General features: G+C 36.6%; 1 protein-coding gene and 1 long non-coding RNA gene across 5 annotated transcripts; one reads left to right on the top strand and one right to left on the bottom strand.

Annotated features, from left to right (window-relative positions):
• Nucleotides 1–4,946: 4,946 nt before the first annotated feature.
• Nucleotides 4,947–11,752, bottom strand: CENPW (centromere protein W). Its single transcript, XM_068677514.1, has 3 exons — nt 11,621–11,752; nt 7,649–7,762; nt 4,947–6,005 (listed from the first exon to the last, which is right to left on the bottom strand). The coding sequence occupies exons 1-3, from the start codon at nt 11,708–11,710 to the stop codon at nt 5,979–5,981; spliced, it is 231 nt and encodes a 76-aa protein (XP_068533615.1). The 5' UTR covers nt 11,711–11,752; the 3' UTR covers nt 4,947–5,978.
• A 20-nt stretch (nt 11,753–11,772) lies between these two features.
• Nucleotides 11,773–19,870, top strand: LOC137854278 (uncharacterized). 4 transcript variants are annotated; one of them, XR_011095061.1, is made up of 3 exons: nt 11,773–12,208; nt 14,255–18,177; nt 19,066–19,870. It is a non-coding gene; the product is annotated as an uncharacterized lncRNA (long non-coding RNA). The 4 variants fall into 4 exon arrangements; XR_011095060.1 differs by having other exon boundaries at nt 14,255–14,429; nt 15,005–19,870; XR_011095059.1 differs by having other exon boundaries at nt 14,255–14,343; nt 15,005–19,870.
• Nucleotides 19,871–20,688: the final 818 nt, after the last annotated feature.

Consider the following 20,688-nt stretch of genomic DNA (forward strand, 5'->3'; position numbering starts at 1 on the left):
CCTAATATAACACATCATCATGTTCTCCATTCTTATCAAGAAAAGGAAAACAATAAAGAAAATCAAGGTGAATTTCTGAAAATCATTTAAGTTAATTTTGATGTACTGTCATATATTTTTCAAAATTTTATTCATTATGGAAGAGTTTATGTTAAAGTTCTTAAAGCACGCAAGATGAATTTCTTTTGTCCACTTCTGATTTGAATTTTCAATGTTTATTCAAATGATTTTGTGGAAAAACCTTCATAAAAAGGCAACAGGAAAAGTATTGTCAAAATTAATTACCATGTGGAACTCCAATGACAATTTAGGAAGATAACCCATATCCCAGAAAAACTTAGTTAAGCTGAAGTTAAGGTTGAACAGACATAGCATTAACTTTATTGGAAAAAGTTTTAGAAGAGCACTGTTACTTAGACTACACGCAGAACACTGGCACCCTTCCCCAAACCCAAACCCTTTAAATTTGGAGAACATGGTAACCCACAAGTAAGCTTCAACCTGAAAAAATAAACTAGGAAAAAACAAATACTGGAAGATAGAAAGTGCAGTTAATGTTGGACAGACAATGTTTACTATGCCATCTGCCACCTTTCCTTTTTCCCTAACTGCTCCCCTCTCTTTTTTTTAAATTAGTGTCTTTAATTTTTAGTTGCTATCCAACCTTCAGAAACTAATAAAATTTAAACAGTTCATAGATCTTGGAAACAACATTGTACACACAATTTTCTCTAAAGAGTAAAAAAGGAATAAAGAACATAGGTGTGTTTAAATAATCCATCATCAGTATGTAAACTTCAGTTTTTATCCTGAGTACCCTCAAACAGCTGGGACTAAAGGCTTCCTTGTAGTAATGTTTCTGCTTAGCTTATGCAATAAAATTTTAAAAACTGGTTTACATGTTCTGTAAATGTTTTCCTTGAGCTGGTTTATTTATAAAACTTGCTCAAATCTCACTATAACTGATTTCAGTTATATAACCTAATCTGTGTGTACTTACCTGATGAAGTTAAACAGATTAAAAATACACATTAGGCTGTCAACTTTAAAGATTAGTACAAATACAGTTAGACCAATTTAAACCTGATGTAAGGAGTTAAATGTGGCTAATCCAGCTGTATTCCTTATTACATTTATTTGGAAGTGTTTCCCCTTTATGATTTTTTATTCAGGATCTGTTCAATTGCCAAAATATGTATCTTTCTGTGCCTTCTGCACACATGAAACAAAATATGAGTCTGTTCCTGCAGAAGTTGAAAGAGCTTGACCTGGGCAGTGCTAGGAGGCTAAGAGCAAGCTATTCCTGTAGGAAGTGCCCCTGGTTTACTCTAACCACTGCAATCACAACAGCACTTACCTTGTAGTAAGGCTGTTGTCTACATTTGCTTTGTAAACCAGATGTGATTTTCAGAATGTCTTGGTGGCCTTACCTGTATTCTTCTACACTCTGCCTATTTTCCATCCACTGAAACTATTCCTGCAGGAAAGACCCTCTCAGTAAGAAACCTGATCTTACAGATATCAAATGATCTGAACAGGTCTTTCAGCTGTTTGCTCAGGATAACATTAATATCCCAGTCCACAGCAGAGTATTTTGTACCAAAACCTGTGTGGACTGCAAAGAAAACATTGTATCCTCACCATTGTTAACCAAATAGCAAATGAATGAATTCCAACTGACCAAATACGCAGAATTGAGAGCTGTCAGGTGAAAAGGCTCCTCAGTGTCTTCCTCAAAGTTACAATTTTTTATTTAGTGCAACAAAAATGCTAGCAGGATCTTTTCACCCTAGATCTAAAACTACTCGGTCTGAAAGTCTGAGACAGTGTGAAGAACTTAAACTTGGCATAAAGTTTACAGCTGTGGAAAAAGGGGTTTTGTTTTACTGTAATCAGCATTTTTACGTGAAATACCAGTCACACCTTCTAAATATATACTTATAATCATGTCACCTCAAAAAACTATGTATTTAGTAGTTATGATGGCCTATCATTAGTTGTTCCAAGGTGATGAAAGGCTAATAGAAGGTTAACTGAATCAGCAACTTAACCAATACTAGCTATATGTTTAAATTTAAGGTTGCTATATGTATAATGTCCTGTAAATACTTCCTGTATTAAACTGCCTATAAAACATGCCAGCTTCTAAAATGAAGCTGCTGTACAAATAACTATAGACCTGTAACTGAGTCAGAAAATGATCTAATGCTGCAACATTGAGCTTTGAGAATAATCTTCAAGATCCATTAAAGCCTTACATATATTTTACCCTCTGAGTACAAATCACCCTTTTCTGAAGTAAAAGATTTATTTATTTATTTAACTTTAATTGCCCTGCATGTGTCAGCAGTGCAGGATTGGTAGTATTTAAAAAAATATCAGGAAGCATCATAAATAAGTTTTTAGTAAGGATAAACACTTTATCTTAATGGGATGTTACTGCAAGGAAGAAAAAGACAATTTTTGCTCTATCCCCACCTTATGGCTAGAAAATGAATTTTCCTATTACAGTACACATTACTGTCTTGGGTTTATGCACCCTTTATTTTATTTTTATAGCCAGAGAATACTTACTATTTGTATTTTGCAACTTAATATTAGCAACCATGCACTCCTCTGTTTATAACAGTAATTATGGTCCAAGGCATGTGTGCTCTCCAGCACCTGTGATTTCCTGAATCAAAACAGCAGACGATGTTCCAACATAAGTTTGTGTTCAAATGGCAAGGTGATTATTTGGTCCCTCATCCACAAAAGTATAGAGGCTCATGTATTGCCGTTGGTTCCATTGAGTCAAACAGCTAGATCTTAGCCTGGAGAAGAGGTTGCTCAGGGGAGACCTTACTGCTCTCCACAGCTATCTGAAAGGAAGCTGGGGGTTGGCCTCTTTTTGCAGGTAACTAGCAATAGGACAAAAGAGAATGGCCTCACGTTGCACCGGGGATGTTGAGATTAGAAATCAAGAGGCATTTCCTCTCAGAAAAAGCAGTCAGGCTTTGGAACGGGTTCCCCAGGGAGGTGGTGGAGTTGGAGTCACCATCCCTGGGGATGTTTAAGGAAGTGTTGGAAGTGGTGCTTACGGGCATGGTTTAGTGGGTGACATTGGTGGTAGGGGGATGGTTGGACCAGATGACCTCTGAGGTCTTTTCCAACCTTAATGATTTTATGACCTCTCTACAGATCTAACCTTTGCTGATATACCATTCATGATACTCACACTTTTATATTCTGTAGTTTTAAATCTAATAATCAGGTGACTTACATGCTGTGGTACTGCCTCATTCACTTGTGAATAAGCCCACTGGCTAATGGGGCTACTTTAGCTGGTTTGTAACATGAAATAAAACACGCAAGCCACCAGAACTTCTGCCACATTCTTCCCTTGCTTCATTTTATCTTTTCCCTCTGTCAACTGTCATAGTAATGGTGTGAGTATCTGTTATTTTTCTCCTTCCCCAAATACCTTGAATCCTACCTTTGAAATCACAGAAAATTCAAATAGTGAAGTCTCAAACACTGAATTTCTCAAGGAAATTTCATCACTCCTGAAAACTATTGAGTAGAAGAAATCCTAATAATATATCAACATAGCTCTTCACTTTTTCCTCCCAATGGCAGAGAAACTTCACAGGAACTCAAACAAGTACATGCAGAGCCCAATGTCATTAGACCTTCTACCACAAATCCAGTTGAAAAAGACACTTTCTAAAACTATGTTTTAATGCTTTGTAATTAGCCACCTCAGATTCGCTGACCCGAAGATATATTACTTAACTATATCCCCCAAGGTTATAGTAATTGGAAGCGTCTGGGGGTATTCAAACACTGCTGTAAGGAGATTTTATTCTAAAATGAGGGATACACATGAAGGTGTAGAGAAATGCTGCCAAATACAAATACAATTAGCCTTATAGGGAATATTGAAGAACTTACTAGGAAGACATAATAGTTGTCTGATTAAGCAGTCAGAAATATACATGTCAACCGCCTTAATTTTCAGTGAGAATTTAAGAGATAAACATGAATACCTGCTGAGGTATACGTCTACTGAATACCTGCCTGCTTCAGAGTACTACCAATCTAGTTTTGACCCAAATTTCTCAGGGCTTGCAGAAAAGCATCCCTCTCCCACAACAAAAAGAATTGTAGCCATGAACAGAGATCAAAAAAAAAAACAAACCAAAAAAAACAAAACAAAAAAACCCACTAAAATATTTAAAGAAAACACATATGGATGGCTAGTTTTAGGCCTTGTCTCCCTTCCCCGGTTGCAGCTTATCATCCATCTATTACTCAAGAATGAGAACATTAGACTAAGCCTGAGTGGATCTTTCTCCTATGCAAATCAAAGAAGAAGTTAAAGTCAAATCAAAACAAGTTCCAAAAGAAGCAAGACAGCACTCAGACATCTGTCCAATGAGGAAAGGTATGTGGTTATATAAGACTGTTGTAAGAAAATACTTCAGGGAAAAAAATAACTGAAAACAGCTCTAAGAAAATCTAGTGTTTCAAAAACTTAAGTTGCGGAGAGTAATTAAAAAGTAAAATATAAATACTTAATCAGATCTCTCATTCCTGAGAACGTACTTCAGATCATTAAATCAAAATATCCTCTATAACATGCATGTTTTCAGCTTTCTTTGTTGATTCCAGGGGAGTAAGAGAAGAAAAGGCAGAAAAAGGAATCGTCAACCTTCATAAGAAGCAGACTGAACTAAGCCGTTAGAGTTAAGTAACGCAGAATACACATCTTTCCATTCTGCATACCGTAAAAGGACTTTTCTTGGGTTGTACAGGATTTTAAGAAGGGCACAGACGTGATACAAAATTTGAAGTTCCGGCATTGTTATAAATTCTTTAGACTACAAAAAAAAATTATGAAATACATTTTTTTGCTAAGTTTGTGGAATATATTCTGTAATGTGTAAAACAAACTACTCAATGCATAACATTGCAAAAAAATCTTTATTTAGAGAATAGCTCACTGTGCATATTATCTACAAAACAGTATTATCAGCTCAAACAGCAAGATTCAACTGTCTTTATAAAAAGATTAACTAAGCAAAGTGTTCAGAAACTGCTTTAAAATATCAAATCAAGAATAGCATATGGATTTTAATTAAAATATATATTTTTATATAATGCACACTTCCAGACTTCTGACAAGTTAGGATGACATTTAAAATTGGGAAGGTGGTAGTTCAACATTCATGTCAACTTATCTTCACTGTTTGTACAGGGTCTAACTTCAAAAACATTAGCTCTGCCTGATACTTCCCTTACCCCCCCCCCAAATGCATCTGTCCACAGCAACCGTATCAGAGCCCAACTTGTCTTATGTAGCACACCAAAAAAATAGACCAGGTTTAACATTTCAAAGCACAATTTCTAAATACAAAGTGTATTCTTCCTGCAGAACCCAGAAGCATTAGCCTACAATTCAGTCATTTAAAAATATTAAGACATTTATAAATAAAACAAAGCCAAGGTACTTTACTAGCTTCTAGAGCAGTTATTTTGAAAGCCAAGAGTTTGTTTAGCTAGTAAAATCTGCTCTGAATTGCATAACCTATAATGGACTTAGTGAAACTTGCATTTTTATTACTGCTTTCATTACAAAGTTTTACACTTCTGATTAAAAGTTACACACTGTACCTGAAGAGTGAGTACGGTATAGGCATCCTTCCATTATTATGGAGGAAATAAGCTACAAAAAAGGTCTTAAATGACAATTTACTATCATTTATAGGTGACATTTTAAAATTATGCATGAAGTGAGTGAATGCATTACATTGTGTGTGCATATAATAATTATTATTTTTTAAAAAGAAAAAAAAGAAGCAGCAAGATATTCAGAGTCAGGAGACAGACATCAGTAAAACGAAGTACTTCCAGAAGCGCAAAGCTGACTCATAGGCTCTCAACAGTCAGTAAGAAAACACAGAGAAACATGCTTTGAAATTCCATTGCTCTGTTTTCTAGCCTCTGCTTCTCTTTAAAATAACCTGCAAAAAAAAAACAAAAAACAGAAGTATATTTATCACTGCTTATATACTGTATTAGGTATTACAATCCAGGCAGCGCTACAAAGTTTCAAAACACTAGGATACTCAGACCAACTACTCATTGTGACAAACAATCTGTTTCCAACAGTAGAATGACCAACGCTAGTAGTCAAAGGAAAAGGACAGGAATAAAGCGAAGGCATACAGAAGTATGCTGTACCAGAAAATATTAAAAGAATGCTCATAACCAAGAACTTTGTAATATAAAATTATTATTTTTTTTTTAAATTGACTGTCAAGAAATTGCAATAGCTCTCTCAGGCCCTCAGCAGACTCCTTGAAGCTCTTATTCCATTAGACGTAGACAAAAAGAAATAACTAAGACTTGCAATTACACAGATACTATGCTCAGCTTTTGTTTGCAATGCCTTGCTTCTTTCTATATCAAGAGTGCCCAGACCCTTGGAAGGACATTTTTTGGTTTGGAGATTAAGTTGAAAAATGAAATTCAAAGCTCAAGTGGGACCATTTAAGTGTTAACATTATTAAAATAAAGACAGTTTTTCCTTTCTTCTCATCTTAAGAAAAAACAAATGGAACACAAAAATGTTCAAATAACGTTAAGATTACAGTTAAAAAGAAATTACAAATGCATGAGATTCCAACTGTAACATTAACTTGGCTACCCTACGCATCCTGTATATATCTCTGTTACTATAGTAATAGAAACTATCAAACTAAACATTTTGCCAGAGGAAAAAAAGAAAAGACTGAAGATAAACAGAAGCCACAGGACCAAAAAATCAGATATCACTGCGTTTTACTCTTCCAATTCACACAGCAGTAGTGGGTGGTTGAACAGATAAGCCTGCACATTAGAGAGATCAAGTTCCCTCATGAAACAGAGGTAAAGCTGTCGTATCCCACCAAGTGAAATGAGCTGCAAGAATCTGCTTATGACTGTTATCAGACTAAGGTAAGAACTGAAGGCACAAATATATGAACTATTCCTCACTTGCTCCATAAAGCTTCTTTTATGTTACTGCAGTTAAGATAGCCTGCTTCCTTGATAGGATATCATCTGAAGTAAGAATCCTCCAATTTTGGAACTTACTCCTATTCCCTGCCTGCCAGAGTCCAGACTCTTCTTACCCACCCCAAAGCCATGACACTGAATGGCAAAACAAATTTTAGTTTTGCTAGTCACAGGTGTTCATAGGCAAATGTAAACTCCTACTACCCATTCAAGTCAGACATGCTCACCAAAGCAGCAGGGAGCTATAGGACCACACAGTCCTATAACACAGAGTACTTAACTCATTGCCAGTGCCATGCTAGTCACAGCCACAGTTTTCAGCCCACATATGTGTGTTGGTAGACCTCTGCATAGACAAACCCACGTATTGAACTATGAATTTAAACATGGAATAGCCAAGTAAAAATAGAACTATATTTAACAGGGCAAAGCAAATTAATTTGATGCCTTGGTACCATTTTTGCAAGTTTTAGATTGTAAGTGAAAACATTAACTATCTAGTTACTAACTAGTATGAAAACATACTACGACAGGAAACTTTTGTATATACTCTCATAATACATTTTGCATTGAACAGAAGAGAAAAACACTACAAATGCTTTATTACCTTTGCTGCAGCTATAGTATGCTCAGGTTTAATTGTTTTACTTTTGTTCTCAAAAGCATTTGTCCTGGCTTCTTCTGCTAGCCGATGGAGAAACATTAAGAAGTTCAAATGTACCTTTAAAAGAAGAAAAATAAAATCAGGGAGAATTCAGACTGCTCATGCACTGTTTTGTTAGAGATTCATTATTTGAGACAGAGGATTCCTATATTAGACTGCTTCCAAAATCATGAAGGGTGTTCCTAGGAAGACAGAGTATCATTTGGGTCAAATCCTAATAGATGCCCATGACATTCCGTACTGCAAGACTCTTGTAAATACTTAAGATTATTTAAATTGTAAGAGTGCTGTAGAAGTGATCATACAGACATCTTACAGAAATAAAAAATTTGATTTACATTATATTTTATTACAAAAGAAAAAAAAAAAAGCCTGCTAAACAAAAGTATCAAGCAGAGAATGAGAAAACATCTTGCTTACTAGCAGATACAATCAGCTTTCAGTGACTGAAACAGTCAGACTGTTAAAGAACAGCAAATTCATCCCTGCCTTATCACCAAATGGGCCATAGACAAGTTCAAGGACTCCTGCCCTTTTCCAGGGCAAAGGAGCATTTACATTAATTTCTCCGGCACAAGTAACTCCCCACTGTCAGGAGCTTCCTTTCTTTTTTTCCCAGCTCATCACTTACTTAACCTTCCTACATGAAAAGAGCTGGTAGGTCAATATGTTGGTTCAATACAAGATCCTGCTATGTTCAATACAGGAGCGGCAAGAATTTCAGCAGCCAAAAAACTGTTACAACTCGTACCAAAAACTGCCATCAAAAACACCCCCGTGTAGTAACAAATCTACAGTGCAAATCCCTAGCGTTATACAGCCATTATGTCAAGTATTTTAATAGTTCAACCTGAACATTGGAAACTGCACATTTTGTAAATTAAGCCTTCAAACAATATTAACTTTGCTATGTGAAGCATATTAAATACTTCTTCAATCAAGAGCTCAAGAATATTATTGAAACATGAAGATTTTATTTATATGAATTAGGTGATATATTTGTTTTGCCATCATATCTTTCTAGACTGTAGATCAGCTAACAAGGAAAGTTACAATTTAGAATTTATGGGAAACAGCTTGGCAGGGCGCTTACAGCAGAAGCAATCTGCAGGCATTTTAACGTTCATATGACAAAATTCAATTCATTTTAAAACTGCTGAACTAAAGGAATGTCACTGTGCAATACATACAACTATATTATTGTATTTGGAAGCACCTACTACACAAAAAGCAGATGCTACTGCAGGTTTACTTAGCAAGATATCAAAACAAGTTTTAACCTATTAAATTCTGCATGAGGAAGTTATCCCTGAAGAAAATCTGTAGTGACACTGAGATAGTGTTAAACACTATACTTCTCATTATTAGACTTACAAACATAAAGGTTAGATTTCTGGGAACAACCTGCAGGAGGAGAGCTATGGGGAACAAAAACTTGCCAAAAACTAGTTTCATGTCCTCTTGCTGAGGCACCTAAATACAAAATTGCAAATTTTAAAACTGCCTTTAAAAAAATGCATCTTCTTAGACTCATTGCACCTATGTTTCCCTACTTTCAAAGGGAATTACTCTGTGTTCCCCAAACTCCTATCAACTTAAAAGAAACAGTCAGATGAGTAAAGTCAGAGCATGTTAATAAATATTTCAGATTATTCGATATTTATATAGCTTCCATTTAAGGAAATACAGAAAGGCTAATGAAAGGTGTAATAGTGGAACACCATCCATGTGACAGCTCCTGACAAGTACTTACGTGATGCCACACCTGTTTAAAGCCATTGCTTCACTATGGATCAGATTATTGTCCCTCAGCATATGACTTCAATAGTTTTGAATTACTTAAAAAAAAAAAAAAAATCTTACACAACAGTATACTTATTTTCCATAACAGAAAGGTTGGAAACTTTTAAGAATAAAAGAAGAAAATGTAACACTGCCTGCTGACCAACTTCCACACATCTGTTGGGCAGAACTAATGAACGATAGTGGCAAGCTCCCTCATTTTGCTTTGCTGCCACATTAACAATTTATTAGATAAATAACTTGTCTTCAATTAGATACATAAATCTACTCATTTTATTCTATGCCCATAACAAAAACAGAAGTGCTCATTCATACTTCAAGACCATTCTGCAATATAAAAACAAACCTGCACTTCTAGCATAAAAAAGCAGCCGAGTGCTTTCCTTCTGTAATTCCAAGCTAGAACACAGTTCACACTGCTCTTACATCTCAACCTCATCACTGAAGTCCTTCACCTATTTTCAAGAAGGTAAATTATTGATTTCTAGGCAAATTGGACAAACCTCTGCACTAGTCTTTTCTCTTCACTTAAAAATATTGTCATATTCCTTCTATAAAACAGCTTCTTGGGAAATTTATAAGCTACACTGTGTATAGAGAAGGATGTTAACACTTAGAAAATAGGTTCTGGCAAAGCTTCAAAGCGCAGAAAGAGACTTGAAGAAGAGAACCTGAAAGGGGAAAGAAGAGATTCAATTCAAATATTTAACAAAAATGTTTGTATTCTTATGACTGATCTTTCAAACTTCTTACGAACAATCATTGAAGATGACATTTGCTTACTGAAGAGCCAAGAAAAAAAGTAAATAACCAGATTATATCACAAAACAGGCAGGTACACCACCTCCTTGCTGGACTTAGTACTACAATGCATTCAAAGAAAGCCTTAACCATTCAGGAAACTACCCCTGAAAATGAAAAATAGCTGACTCTCTCATTTCCCTGCAGAAGACAAACAGCCTGTTCAAGATGTATATGGTTTATTCTTGCTAAAAGAACTAGTACATAAATTTCCAAAGTATGCAGATGAATCACTCTTACAAAATTTGTAGGGAATGTGTAAGAGAGAAGCTAAAGCTTTGCTGGAGAAAGGCTGGAAAAAACTCTCATAACTTGTTGCTTTAACTACATCAGCTGAACTTTTTTTTTCCCCCAGGAAAAAAAAAAAAAAAGATAAACACAGATAGGCAGATAGAGTTTTGCTTATTTATTCACAGAAATGGAGAATGAAAGAGCTGCTAGCTATATGCCTGGTTGAAGATCTTGCACAATTAGCACCCCTGAACATTCCTGTTCAGAAAAAGGTAAAACAAAAAGAAACCAAGCATCCTAACATTTAAAGGCCATTTAATTCCACATCACCAGAAGAGGTATTCTAAGCTTCCCCCACGCTATTAACATTTGTTTTGATCTCATCCTTTGTATTGGGATGAGTACTTGCATAACCATATTTTAAGCCAGCCAAGATTGATATTGCTTGTTAGTTTTGATCAATTCAATTTGCTGATGGCCTTTGCAGCCCACAAAATGCTAGTGCCAGGATGAGGCAGAGATAGGGACTGATGGCCAAGGTTTAGAGGGATGTCTCACTTACCTCTTTTCTGACAGCCATGCTTCCTTGAAGCCAAATTAACATGACCATGGAAACACAGACCAAGTGTTACTAATAACTATAAGAAATTATTAATGACTGCACGAGTTTGATTAGCTCCTACTGCATGATTAAGCTTTGAGTGGGTCTCAGCACGAGTAGAGAGTAGCCAGGTCCATAAAATACCCCACAGATAGCAAAAGCAGAAGAAGAGATCCTTCCTTTTATTAGACAAATTAGAGAAAACATGGACCATTTGCATTCAAACGCAAACGCTGTCACGCAGTTACCACCTTCATTGAGCTGTGCAGACCTGGGTGCCAACCTCCAAGCCACACAAACATACAGCATGCCCCCGCTACCGCCCTGAGCACCACATTACAGTAAATTCTTTAAAATAAATAAATAATTTACGCGCAGATACTGCCTCCCCCCCCCCCAGCAGGCCAGGCTCCCTTGCTGCCGCCGGGCCACTTCCGAGCCCCTCAGCCGTGTTTCCGCGCCCCCCTGGCCGCCCTCACCAGCAGGTCCCCGCCGGCGGCCAGGCGCAGCTGGGGCTTGTGGCTCTTGAGGAGGCCCCGCAGGGTGCCGCGGGGCGCGCCGCGCCTCATCCCGCCCGGCCCCGGTTCGAATCCGCCGCCCCAGCGCAGGCGCGCACCCGCCGTGACGCACTTCCCAACGGCCCGGCCCGCCCCGCCGCCGGGCAAAAAAAAACAAAACAAAAACATAAAACATGAGTTTGAAGCAGCCCTCTCGCCAGTGTGACGGGATTTGTGGAGGAGGGGGGGGCCGTGGGGCGCTCGCTCGGTGCCTCAGCCGGATTCCCACCATCACCCCCCACCGAAACGCGCCCGAGCGGCGGTCACCCACACCCAGGCAAAACGCTCAGAGAAGCCACTTCACAGCCCCAGGCACAAACACCCCGATTCCCCCGGCAGCCGCCCCTCCAAAGGGTCGCCCCGTCCCTCCCCAGGCTCGGCCGGCGGGTGCTGCCGGCTGGAGGTTTCCCCGCAGGTTTCCCCGCAGCGGGGCCCCTGCAGCTTGGCCCTCCCGGTCTGTTTGGACTCGGTGTACTTAAGTTGGAGAAAGGGTCAGGATTTCAGACTGAGGTATGGAGCTTTTCAGCGTATTTATTAGTGTGTTGGTTTTTTTTTGTTTGTTTGTTTTGTTTTGTTTTGTTTTCCTTGGCCTGTGGGATGTTTGCAAGTTTAAACGTTAAGTCAGTAGGATAAATAAATTGCCTTTATTTTAACGTGCGCACAATTGTCAAGTACCCAGATACAAGCTGGTTTTATTAAAGTGTGTTATTAGATCTGAAGGATTTGGTATTTTAGTTAATTTTGCAATACACACAAATGTGGTCCAAATAGAAGTATGATATCTGACAGCAGGAGAAAATTTTAGATTTGCCATCTAAAATTCATCATACTCCGTTGGGTATCTGAAATCATGCTTGTTCTTTCAGCTTTGACTGTCACTTGTCATTAACCATCAACAGCAATGCAGATCCTAAAATCAGTCTTTTTTTTTTTTTTTTTTTTTTCTCTGTAAATGGATAAGCACACTAAAACATAGCTTCTTTTATTTTCTGCAGTTTAGTAATGATCACAGTTACTGGCTCAGCAGAACTGACAGAAGTAAACATTTGTTTTGCCAGTTAACTAAATACATATGACTCAGGAGCTACACAGGCTCGAATTCTGTAAGACGTACAGTCTACACATAGGAGCTTGCATTGGGATCGGCAATAATTCAGCATGTCAACAGATTCAGATCTACAGCTGGGATAAATCAGGAGTTCACCGGACCTTTCTTTAGCTGAGAATTGGGCCTTGCAATCTCGTAGAGTCTGTAGGAAACTGGTATGGACAGTCATTTTACAAACTGAATGAGATGCAAAACAACTCCACCATAAGTGTAAAGCATACATCATATAAGTTTGCAACTCTGAAGTGACCTGCATAAAACGACAGATGCTGAGAATCAAGACTCATAATATCTCCAGTCATCTGTTAGCTATATGAACAATTTTGATTGAATAATAAAATCTATTATTAAGTCTAATACTGTTAGACTTTCATGGTTCTGATAGTTTTATATTTCTAATGGGCTATTCTTTGATTTTAGCTATATAAACAATGTTTTAAAATGCAGTCTCAAATCTATTTATATACCAGATTTTCTTTCTCCTTATGTTTTGAAAAGCTTGACATTAATTACTGCAATTGAGAACAAAGAGGTCCAATGTAAAAATACTAAATTATAGGTTCTGATCTATGGAAAGAACATAAGCTTCAACAGCTAAAATTTCTGCTTCCATATGTATTTTTAATTTATTCTCTTTATTGGTAAATATTTCTGTAAATATGATTTTTGAATAGTTTAATAGGAAAATTTTAGGACAAGAAAAAATTATAGTGCCGAACATAATGTATTGCAATGGACAAAATGATTTTACAAATTAAATTCCATAACAATCACTAAAGTTCAGATTATTTGATTTGTCTTAACATATGGATTAATAGTAACATTGCAGTGAATCATAAAATAACTGTAAACTTACATTATGTTCCAATTTTGAACATAACTGTTTTCCTTTTTTATCTCATAGAATCTGTAATGTTTTGCTGTGATGCTATTATGAAGTACAATGTAAATGGCTAAAAGAATCATTCCAAATATATTTTAAATAAATTACTGAAATTGTGAAAATTGTTAATTTTGCTGTGCTCTTGCAGCCTTTAATAAAAGGCAATTCTGTACAAAATTGACATATTTTCATGCTTTGCGATTTCAAAAATGTCGCAGTTTTGCATCCATTTACTACATGCAGCTACATTATTTTCAAGTAATATTTCAAGAATTTTAAGGATTTCACTTTTTAAACAATTGCAACTTTTAAACACGCAAGTTCATTTAATGAGCTGGACATGTTTCAGGGCTTCAGCTGCAGCGCTGGATCTTCCCAGTTTTCCAGGAATACTGAGCTGTATTTTATAACTAAATGCACCATCTGATACTGATGATGAGATTAGGAAAATTCAGCAGTTAAAATTCCACCATCCAGGTGTGACTTCTTCAAGAAAACAAACAGCCTTTGCAGCGTTTGAATCAAGACAATTTCAGTAACATAGTTTTGTCACTTTTGCTTCCAGATTATGTGTGTTTCTGGAAAACAGCTTGATACATTTCAGTGACTAAGAAGAGGCCTAACCTGGGACCATCACTACTGAACTGCAAACCAGTAAACATTTTATTCTCTGTCTCTGTAAAGAAACAGATGAATTTAAAAACTAATTTCTGAATATCATACTTGCTTCAATTTAGAAGGTATTAATGAAGTGGGTAAAATTAAACTGAAGGGCAGTGTTTCCCTTCTGTTGTGAAGCTCTTATAAACCCATCTCAGCTTGCTAAAGTGGTTCTACCAACCTGTCCTTTATAACTATTAACTTAATTATTTTGTTTCTGGATCCTGACATTATCTTCAATCAGACTCTTCATCAGCCCTTCATCAATTCATTATTTTTGTCCCAAAGAATGCTGAAGAGCTCCATTTTAATTGTGTGGTATCTTGAAATTAAGTCACATTTTATAGATTCTTGCTAAGCCAAAGGTCCCTCAGTTTCTCCTCTAGCCAGATACTAACTGTTAGGTATTTTCTGGTGCTAATCCAGTTTCAGTGGCTGATGAAAGACTTTAAAAACATATCCTGGATATGAATGTCAGAACCTAAAATCTTTTGATGTTGTCTTCAGCGATGAAAAGATCTGTCCAAAACCAGAACATAACAATTCAGCAGAAGTAAACTCTTCTATAATGTAGTTGATAGGCTTGATCATAGTAGTTGGAGGTACACAGACCTACTCTCCTGTTACACCTATATATTCTTTCTTTTGAATGCAGGATAATTCAGGTGTGGTTGAACCCTTCATTAGAGAAACAGAAAAAGAGAAAATACAAAGGAGAAAATTGTATGTTTTCTTATCTTCCGTGGAACTTAAGCTGATCTCCTGCTTGAGAAAGAAGGATGGAAATGGCAATTTTGACAAGCGGCTTTTTTCTTCTGGCTGTCACTATTTGTAATGTGGCAGTAATTGGATTGCAGTGGTAAATACTAGCAGCTCAAAGAGAAAGACAGCTCTAGCATAATTTATTTTTTAAAAATACTGTTTATTTAGCCTTGTTTCTATTTGTTTTCAGGCACAATGTTAAATAGTGAGAAATCAAAAAGGCACAAAACCATAAAATAAATTTGAGAGTCACACTATTTGCTTATTTTAGGTTATACAATTTAAGCTTCAGTTTTTCAGGACATTCTGTATATCAGATCTCCTAAGGCTGTGTAGAGCCTGCCTAAAGTCAGTTGACTTCTGCACAGGCGAGAGACTGTCCATCAACCTGTTGTAGCTAGGGACTATGTTCATTAAAAAAATAAATAAATAAAAAAGTAGTCACCTTTAGAATTTTCTAATGGAATTAGGGAAAACAAAAAAAAAAAGATCTCCAGGTAGCCACTTTGATTGTGTTTTTGTAACTTCTGTTGTGACTTTTACAAATTTTAAGATTATTTATGTTTCACTCTCATATATACTCAGGCAGACCCACCTATTTTATGCCAGTCATCCATCCTCCACCAAATTCCAGAAGGAGCAGTGTTATCATCTTCAGATGTCGTGCTTTCAAGGGCTACATACAAGCCAGAAGGGTCTTCAGGCACCTGTAGTCTGATCAGCTAATCCAGATTTGCCAAGAAAAATACCACCTTCTCTGAGAAACTTTCACAAACTAGCAAAATTCTGAAAAAAATACTTATCAGCCTTCCAAAAAAGATATTTTATGCATATATATTATAAACAAAAAAGGAGAGCACAAAACTTAATGACATACCCTCAGATCTTTACTGAAAGCATGTCTAATTAACATAATTAATAGTAATGACCATCGGTATAGAACTCAACGATTAATATCATTCAACTACCAACATTTCAATTACATTTATCATTTATCTTTTTCTTTTCTGTCAGAAAGGTTTGATATAAAACAGTTTTTTCCTACCTCTTTGTTGATTTCTTTCAGGTTATGTACCATCTCAAATGCAGAATGGTATAATACAGAAAGGCCTGCTTAGCAATGCGTCTTTCCGTCTCTCTTCTGCCTTTGACTGCAGAGGAAAATGGGTCATCCCAATTGGAGATATCAAACCCTACACCAAAAAATAATCTCCTCGCTGGTGTTCCTAATTGCCACTCATCCTCTGCCCCTCAATCCTAAAATAATGCAGGAACAAGTGATGAGGCTAGTGTAATGACAGATGTATATTTCTTGCTTGGTACTGCGTGTGTCTTGTGAATGCCCTGACACAACAGGACATACACGCGAGTTTACTAACATTATAACCACTTAGCACCTAATCACAAAGTATATCTCAGGCCAAAAGTATAAATACAGTTAAATATTTATACTTTTTTAATCAGTAAACAGTAGGTGATAACCAGTGGGATGTGTGCGTAGCAGATAATTTGCTGCAATACCCCTGATGATAGATTACAGCAAACTAAATTCAAAGAGTACAAAAATAAAGTGAGAGATAGGTTAGATTTCAGATGAAGTCAGTTGATTTCTAATAACTTAAATCCTGCTTTGTGTGCCAGAAGCTAAGCCATAATGTTATCATTATATACAGACTTGATAGAAGAAAGAACAGCAGCAGTAGTGAAGCAAGAATTTGACTATCGACTTCCAGGTGCATGGAATAACTCTATGATACAATAGGAGTGGCCTTCAGTGCACAAAATACTCATGTACTATGCAGTCAATGAGACAGGGGAGGGAAAAAATAAATATTTTTCAGTTATTTCCATTGCCAATAAGGGAGTTTAAAAAAGAATGTTTCAAATAAAACAAATACTTCAGAGTAAATTGTAATCTGAATGTATTTTTTCAGGCAGATTTTCAGAAATGAAGAGGGTTTTATTGAATGCTAAAACAAACTTACAGTCACCTGAGAATAAGCAGTATAATTTACACAAAACAGTTTAGCACAAAAGGATCCTCGGTCAATGATCCAACTTCTTTAGTAAGCAGACATACAATCATTGGACTTCAAAATTATGTTAATAAATTAATGATCAAATATGAACTATCAAGATTGAGATAGATATAATTCAAGTATTTTTTTTTTCCCTGGGAAAAAAAAAGGAATTGAAAATTTTAATGTCAGTTTTGTAATAGTAAAGAATAAGCACCCTGGAGAACAAGAGAACTACTGTTTAATTTCCTTTGTTACACTTGCATTCATTTTGAGTGCACAGAAATTTTCCTGAATATGACTATATGCCATGCCCTCTTCAGATTTGCAAACACACTTCTAAACAACAGCAAGAACTGAAAAATATAACACACACATAATAGAACTATTCCAGATTAGGACTGAGAATCAGTTCTTTTCTAAAGAATCTAAATGAAAAATCTGCAGATTAAAAAAAAATAATATTTGCTGCTATATAAGCATAAATGAAGGGAAAATACTTTATCAGAGAGTGTGGTAGTATAGGAATTACTAAATAAGTTTTTCTTTCAGCTAGTTTTTTTTTTGTTCTCGTTGTTGTTTTGTTCTGTGTTTTGTTGTTCATTTTTTTCAAACAGCCTGCTATATAGGGCATAGACAAGGGATTCAAACATTAATTATCCATTGAGATAAAAATTCTGTTACAAGTTTAGAATCATTTTTACCTTGCGAGTACGGTAACATTTGCAGATTCAAATTTGATTGGAAGTGGTAGTTTTCAGAGTGAAGGCTATTGTATAAGCTTCATGAATGTAAAACAACACCAGTAAGTATTGCTTAAATAAATGTAACTTTGACCACAATTTTGTAAATAAACAACTGTTGATACGATCCTTTTCTTTTCCTACAGAACAAGCCTACTTTCTTCAAACAGTGCTTGACACAAAGAAAAACAGTGAGGGCGTAACGCTTCAGGTTAATAAAACTAAAAGATAGCAGCTGTAGCTGCCGCCTTGCACAGAGGCAAGATACTGCTCCCTGCTGTAAGAAACTGCTTTGGAGCCTTAATGTAAGAATAACCATTGTTTTCTGTGGAAAAGAGAAGCCATATCGATTTTTCTTCATTTACCCCAAACTGCTGTGTAAGCATGTTGTTACAACAGAAATGTACATTGAAGCACAGTAGCTATAAGAACTGTTTTAACAAATGGAAGTGACATACTATTTTTCTAGAAACAATGAGGCTGTCTACCTTGAGTATACATAGCATAACTTAACTACCACAAAGCCAAGAAAAAGTTCTGTTTGAAATTCACAACTCTTGCATCATCACAGATCAATTATAACAAAACTAACCCAATAAAAACGCAGTGAATCATAACACAAATACAAGATTTTTTGAAAGAATGTATTTTAAAGTTAGCTGACAGAATGCAAGTCAGCTCTAATGTGTAACTCTCACCTTATCCGAGGTATTGCAGATGTGCGTTTTGTATTTAGACTGCCTAGCATGAATGCTAGAAAATGTTATGCTTCATTTTGCAAAGTACAGTGATGTTTTAAATAGTGAATAAGGTTGCTGTGATGTTTCTTAAACAAGTCCATTCACTTGAGTGTGGGCTCTGGCTCCTTGATATCACCAGTAAAGTACCAGCTCCTAGATGTACTATGGAATAGTTCCCTTAGATCTTATGGAGGACGTAGGTAGCGTCAGACCGCTGTTATTTACCATCCTGATTTTACCTCTGTACAAACCATTTACTGAATGCTGCCACTAAGCAATGAAGTGGTAAACATAAAAATGCTGCTCGGAGGCAGCTCTGCCTAAAATGGTGGTGGGTGTGTGCTATTCCAGGGTTTTTTGGTGCTAATACATTGATATTGAACACTGTCCTGCTTTGAGCCAGGAATAACAATATGGTTATATTTAACATCCTGATTTTTTTTTTTCTCTCAGTATGTTTTTCAAACTGGTTTAAACATACATGCTGTTTTGAAAGATGTGTTTACATCTCTCTGGAATTCTTCCCACCTTTTTCGGATGACGTGGTGATGTCGCTAGGTCTGTGTCTGCTGCATTGTGAAAAGTATCCAGGAAGTGAACCATCGGGAGAAAAAGAAAAAAAATTAATCTTGTACAAGAATATGGGAAGCTGTGACTAGGTGCTGTTGTTTTGGAGGTTTTTTACTGTAAATGTCATACAGTTGAAGGCCCGTACTCATTGGTATGTTCAGCTGTTTTGTGCTGCTTCAAGTAAGCAAAACAGCTGTAAACCTAGTTTAGCTCTCCAATTAAGCTGAATTTATGGCATCTTTACAATACCAGTGCACAACAAAGCAGCTGGAGACATCAAGTAATTCTGATCCGAGCAATCCCTTTTTAGGGCTTTATTTGGCATTCTTTAGTCAGGCAAAACTTTGCCAGTTTGCCTAAGATTAAATTTAGAGGCCTCTGAGAGGCCTCTGAAGATTAAACAAAATTATACCATAGAACACATGTTCATAAATGCATAGACTTTAGATGTTTCAGTGTAACATTATATTTTGAGCAGATTAATCCAATTTGGGTGCCTAGTGAACTCAGAACTCTCACTAATTTCTGTAATTACCAGGATTGCATCTTCATTAGTCTGTCCTCTTAACGTTGTTGCATTTCATTTTTTTTTCTGTTTTTGTTTGTTTGTTTGTTTTGTTTTTGTTTTTACAAAGAAGTAAATTGATTTTTCTTTCCAAAATAAATTTAATAATTGCATTCTGCCACAGTTCTTACATGTGTGAATTCTATGTGTGGATGACAAATCTCTTTTTGTCCTTAGCTACAGAAGTCCTGAAATACGGTCCTGAAATACGGTCCTGAAATACCTGTCTAGAGAAAGCCACAGACATTAGTATGTTAATGTCAACTCCTTAGTGTTTTTATTTACGATTGTCTGCTCAGAGAACAATTTGAAATAACTATTACTTTCTCTTTGCATCTGTTCTGTATTACGAGTCAGCTGCCTTGACCCAAACAGCAGAGCCTGCTTGCTCATTCAGGGCGAGACTCCCCTTTTTGATCTCATAGGATCTCATAGGCATTTTAACAAATGTAACATTAGGGTTAGTCACAGGTCTGAGAGCAGGTACCTACGGCTAAACTCTCTTCACCCCCCACCAAAAAAAAAAAAAAAAAAAAAAAAAAGTGATCTGGTCAGTCCTGACTACTGGGAACAAAACCAACAAACCCTGCCATGTACCAATGTACCAGCCTCTGGACCATGTCCAGGAGCTGACTGGCAGAGTGTTGCCTGGCCCCAGAGTGTCTGGGGCCAGAGCTGTGCCTGCTAGTCTCATGCTGCAAAGCAGAATAGTTGCTGCTGTTATGTGCTGGTGTTTGTGCCTCTACCTTCCTCAGTGTAGCATGCTGCACCTGTAGCTGTGCAGTAATGCAGTTACAATTGCATGGTAGCAGTGCATTTTCCAGTGAGGCAGCTAGTACTAAACAAGAAGTTGCAAGTCAAAAATAAACAGGCTCATCAGTCCAACTCAGCAAAGAATCCATGTTGGGATTGTATCTGGGGCTTATTTCATGTTCCAATGT

This window comes from Anas acuta, chromosome 3 (genome assembly GCF_963932015.1).
Source record: "Anas acuta chromosome 3, bAnaAcu1.1, whole genome shotgun sequence".
Taxonomy (NCBI): Eukaryota; Metazoa; Chordata; class Aves; order Anseriformes; family Anatidae; genus Anas; species Anas acuta.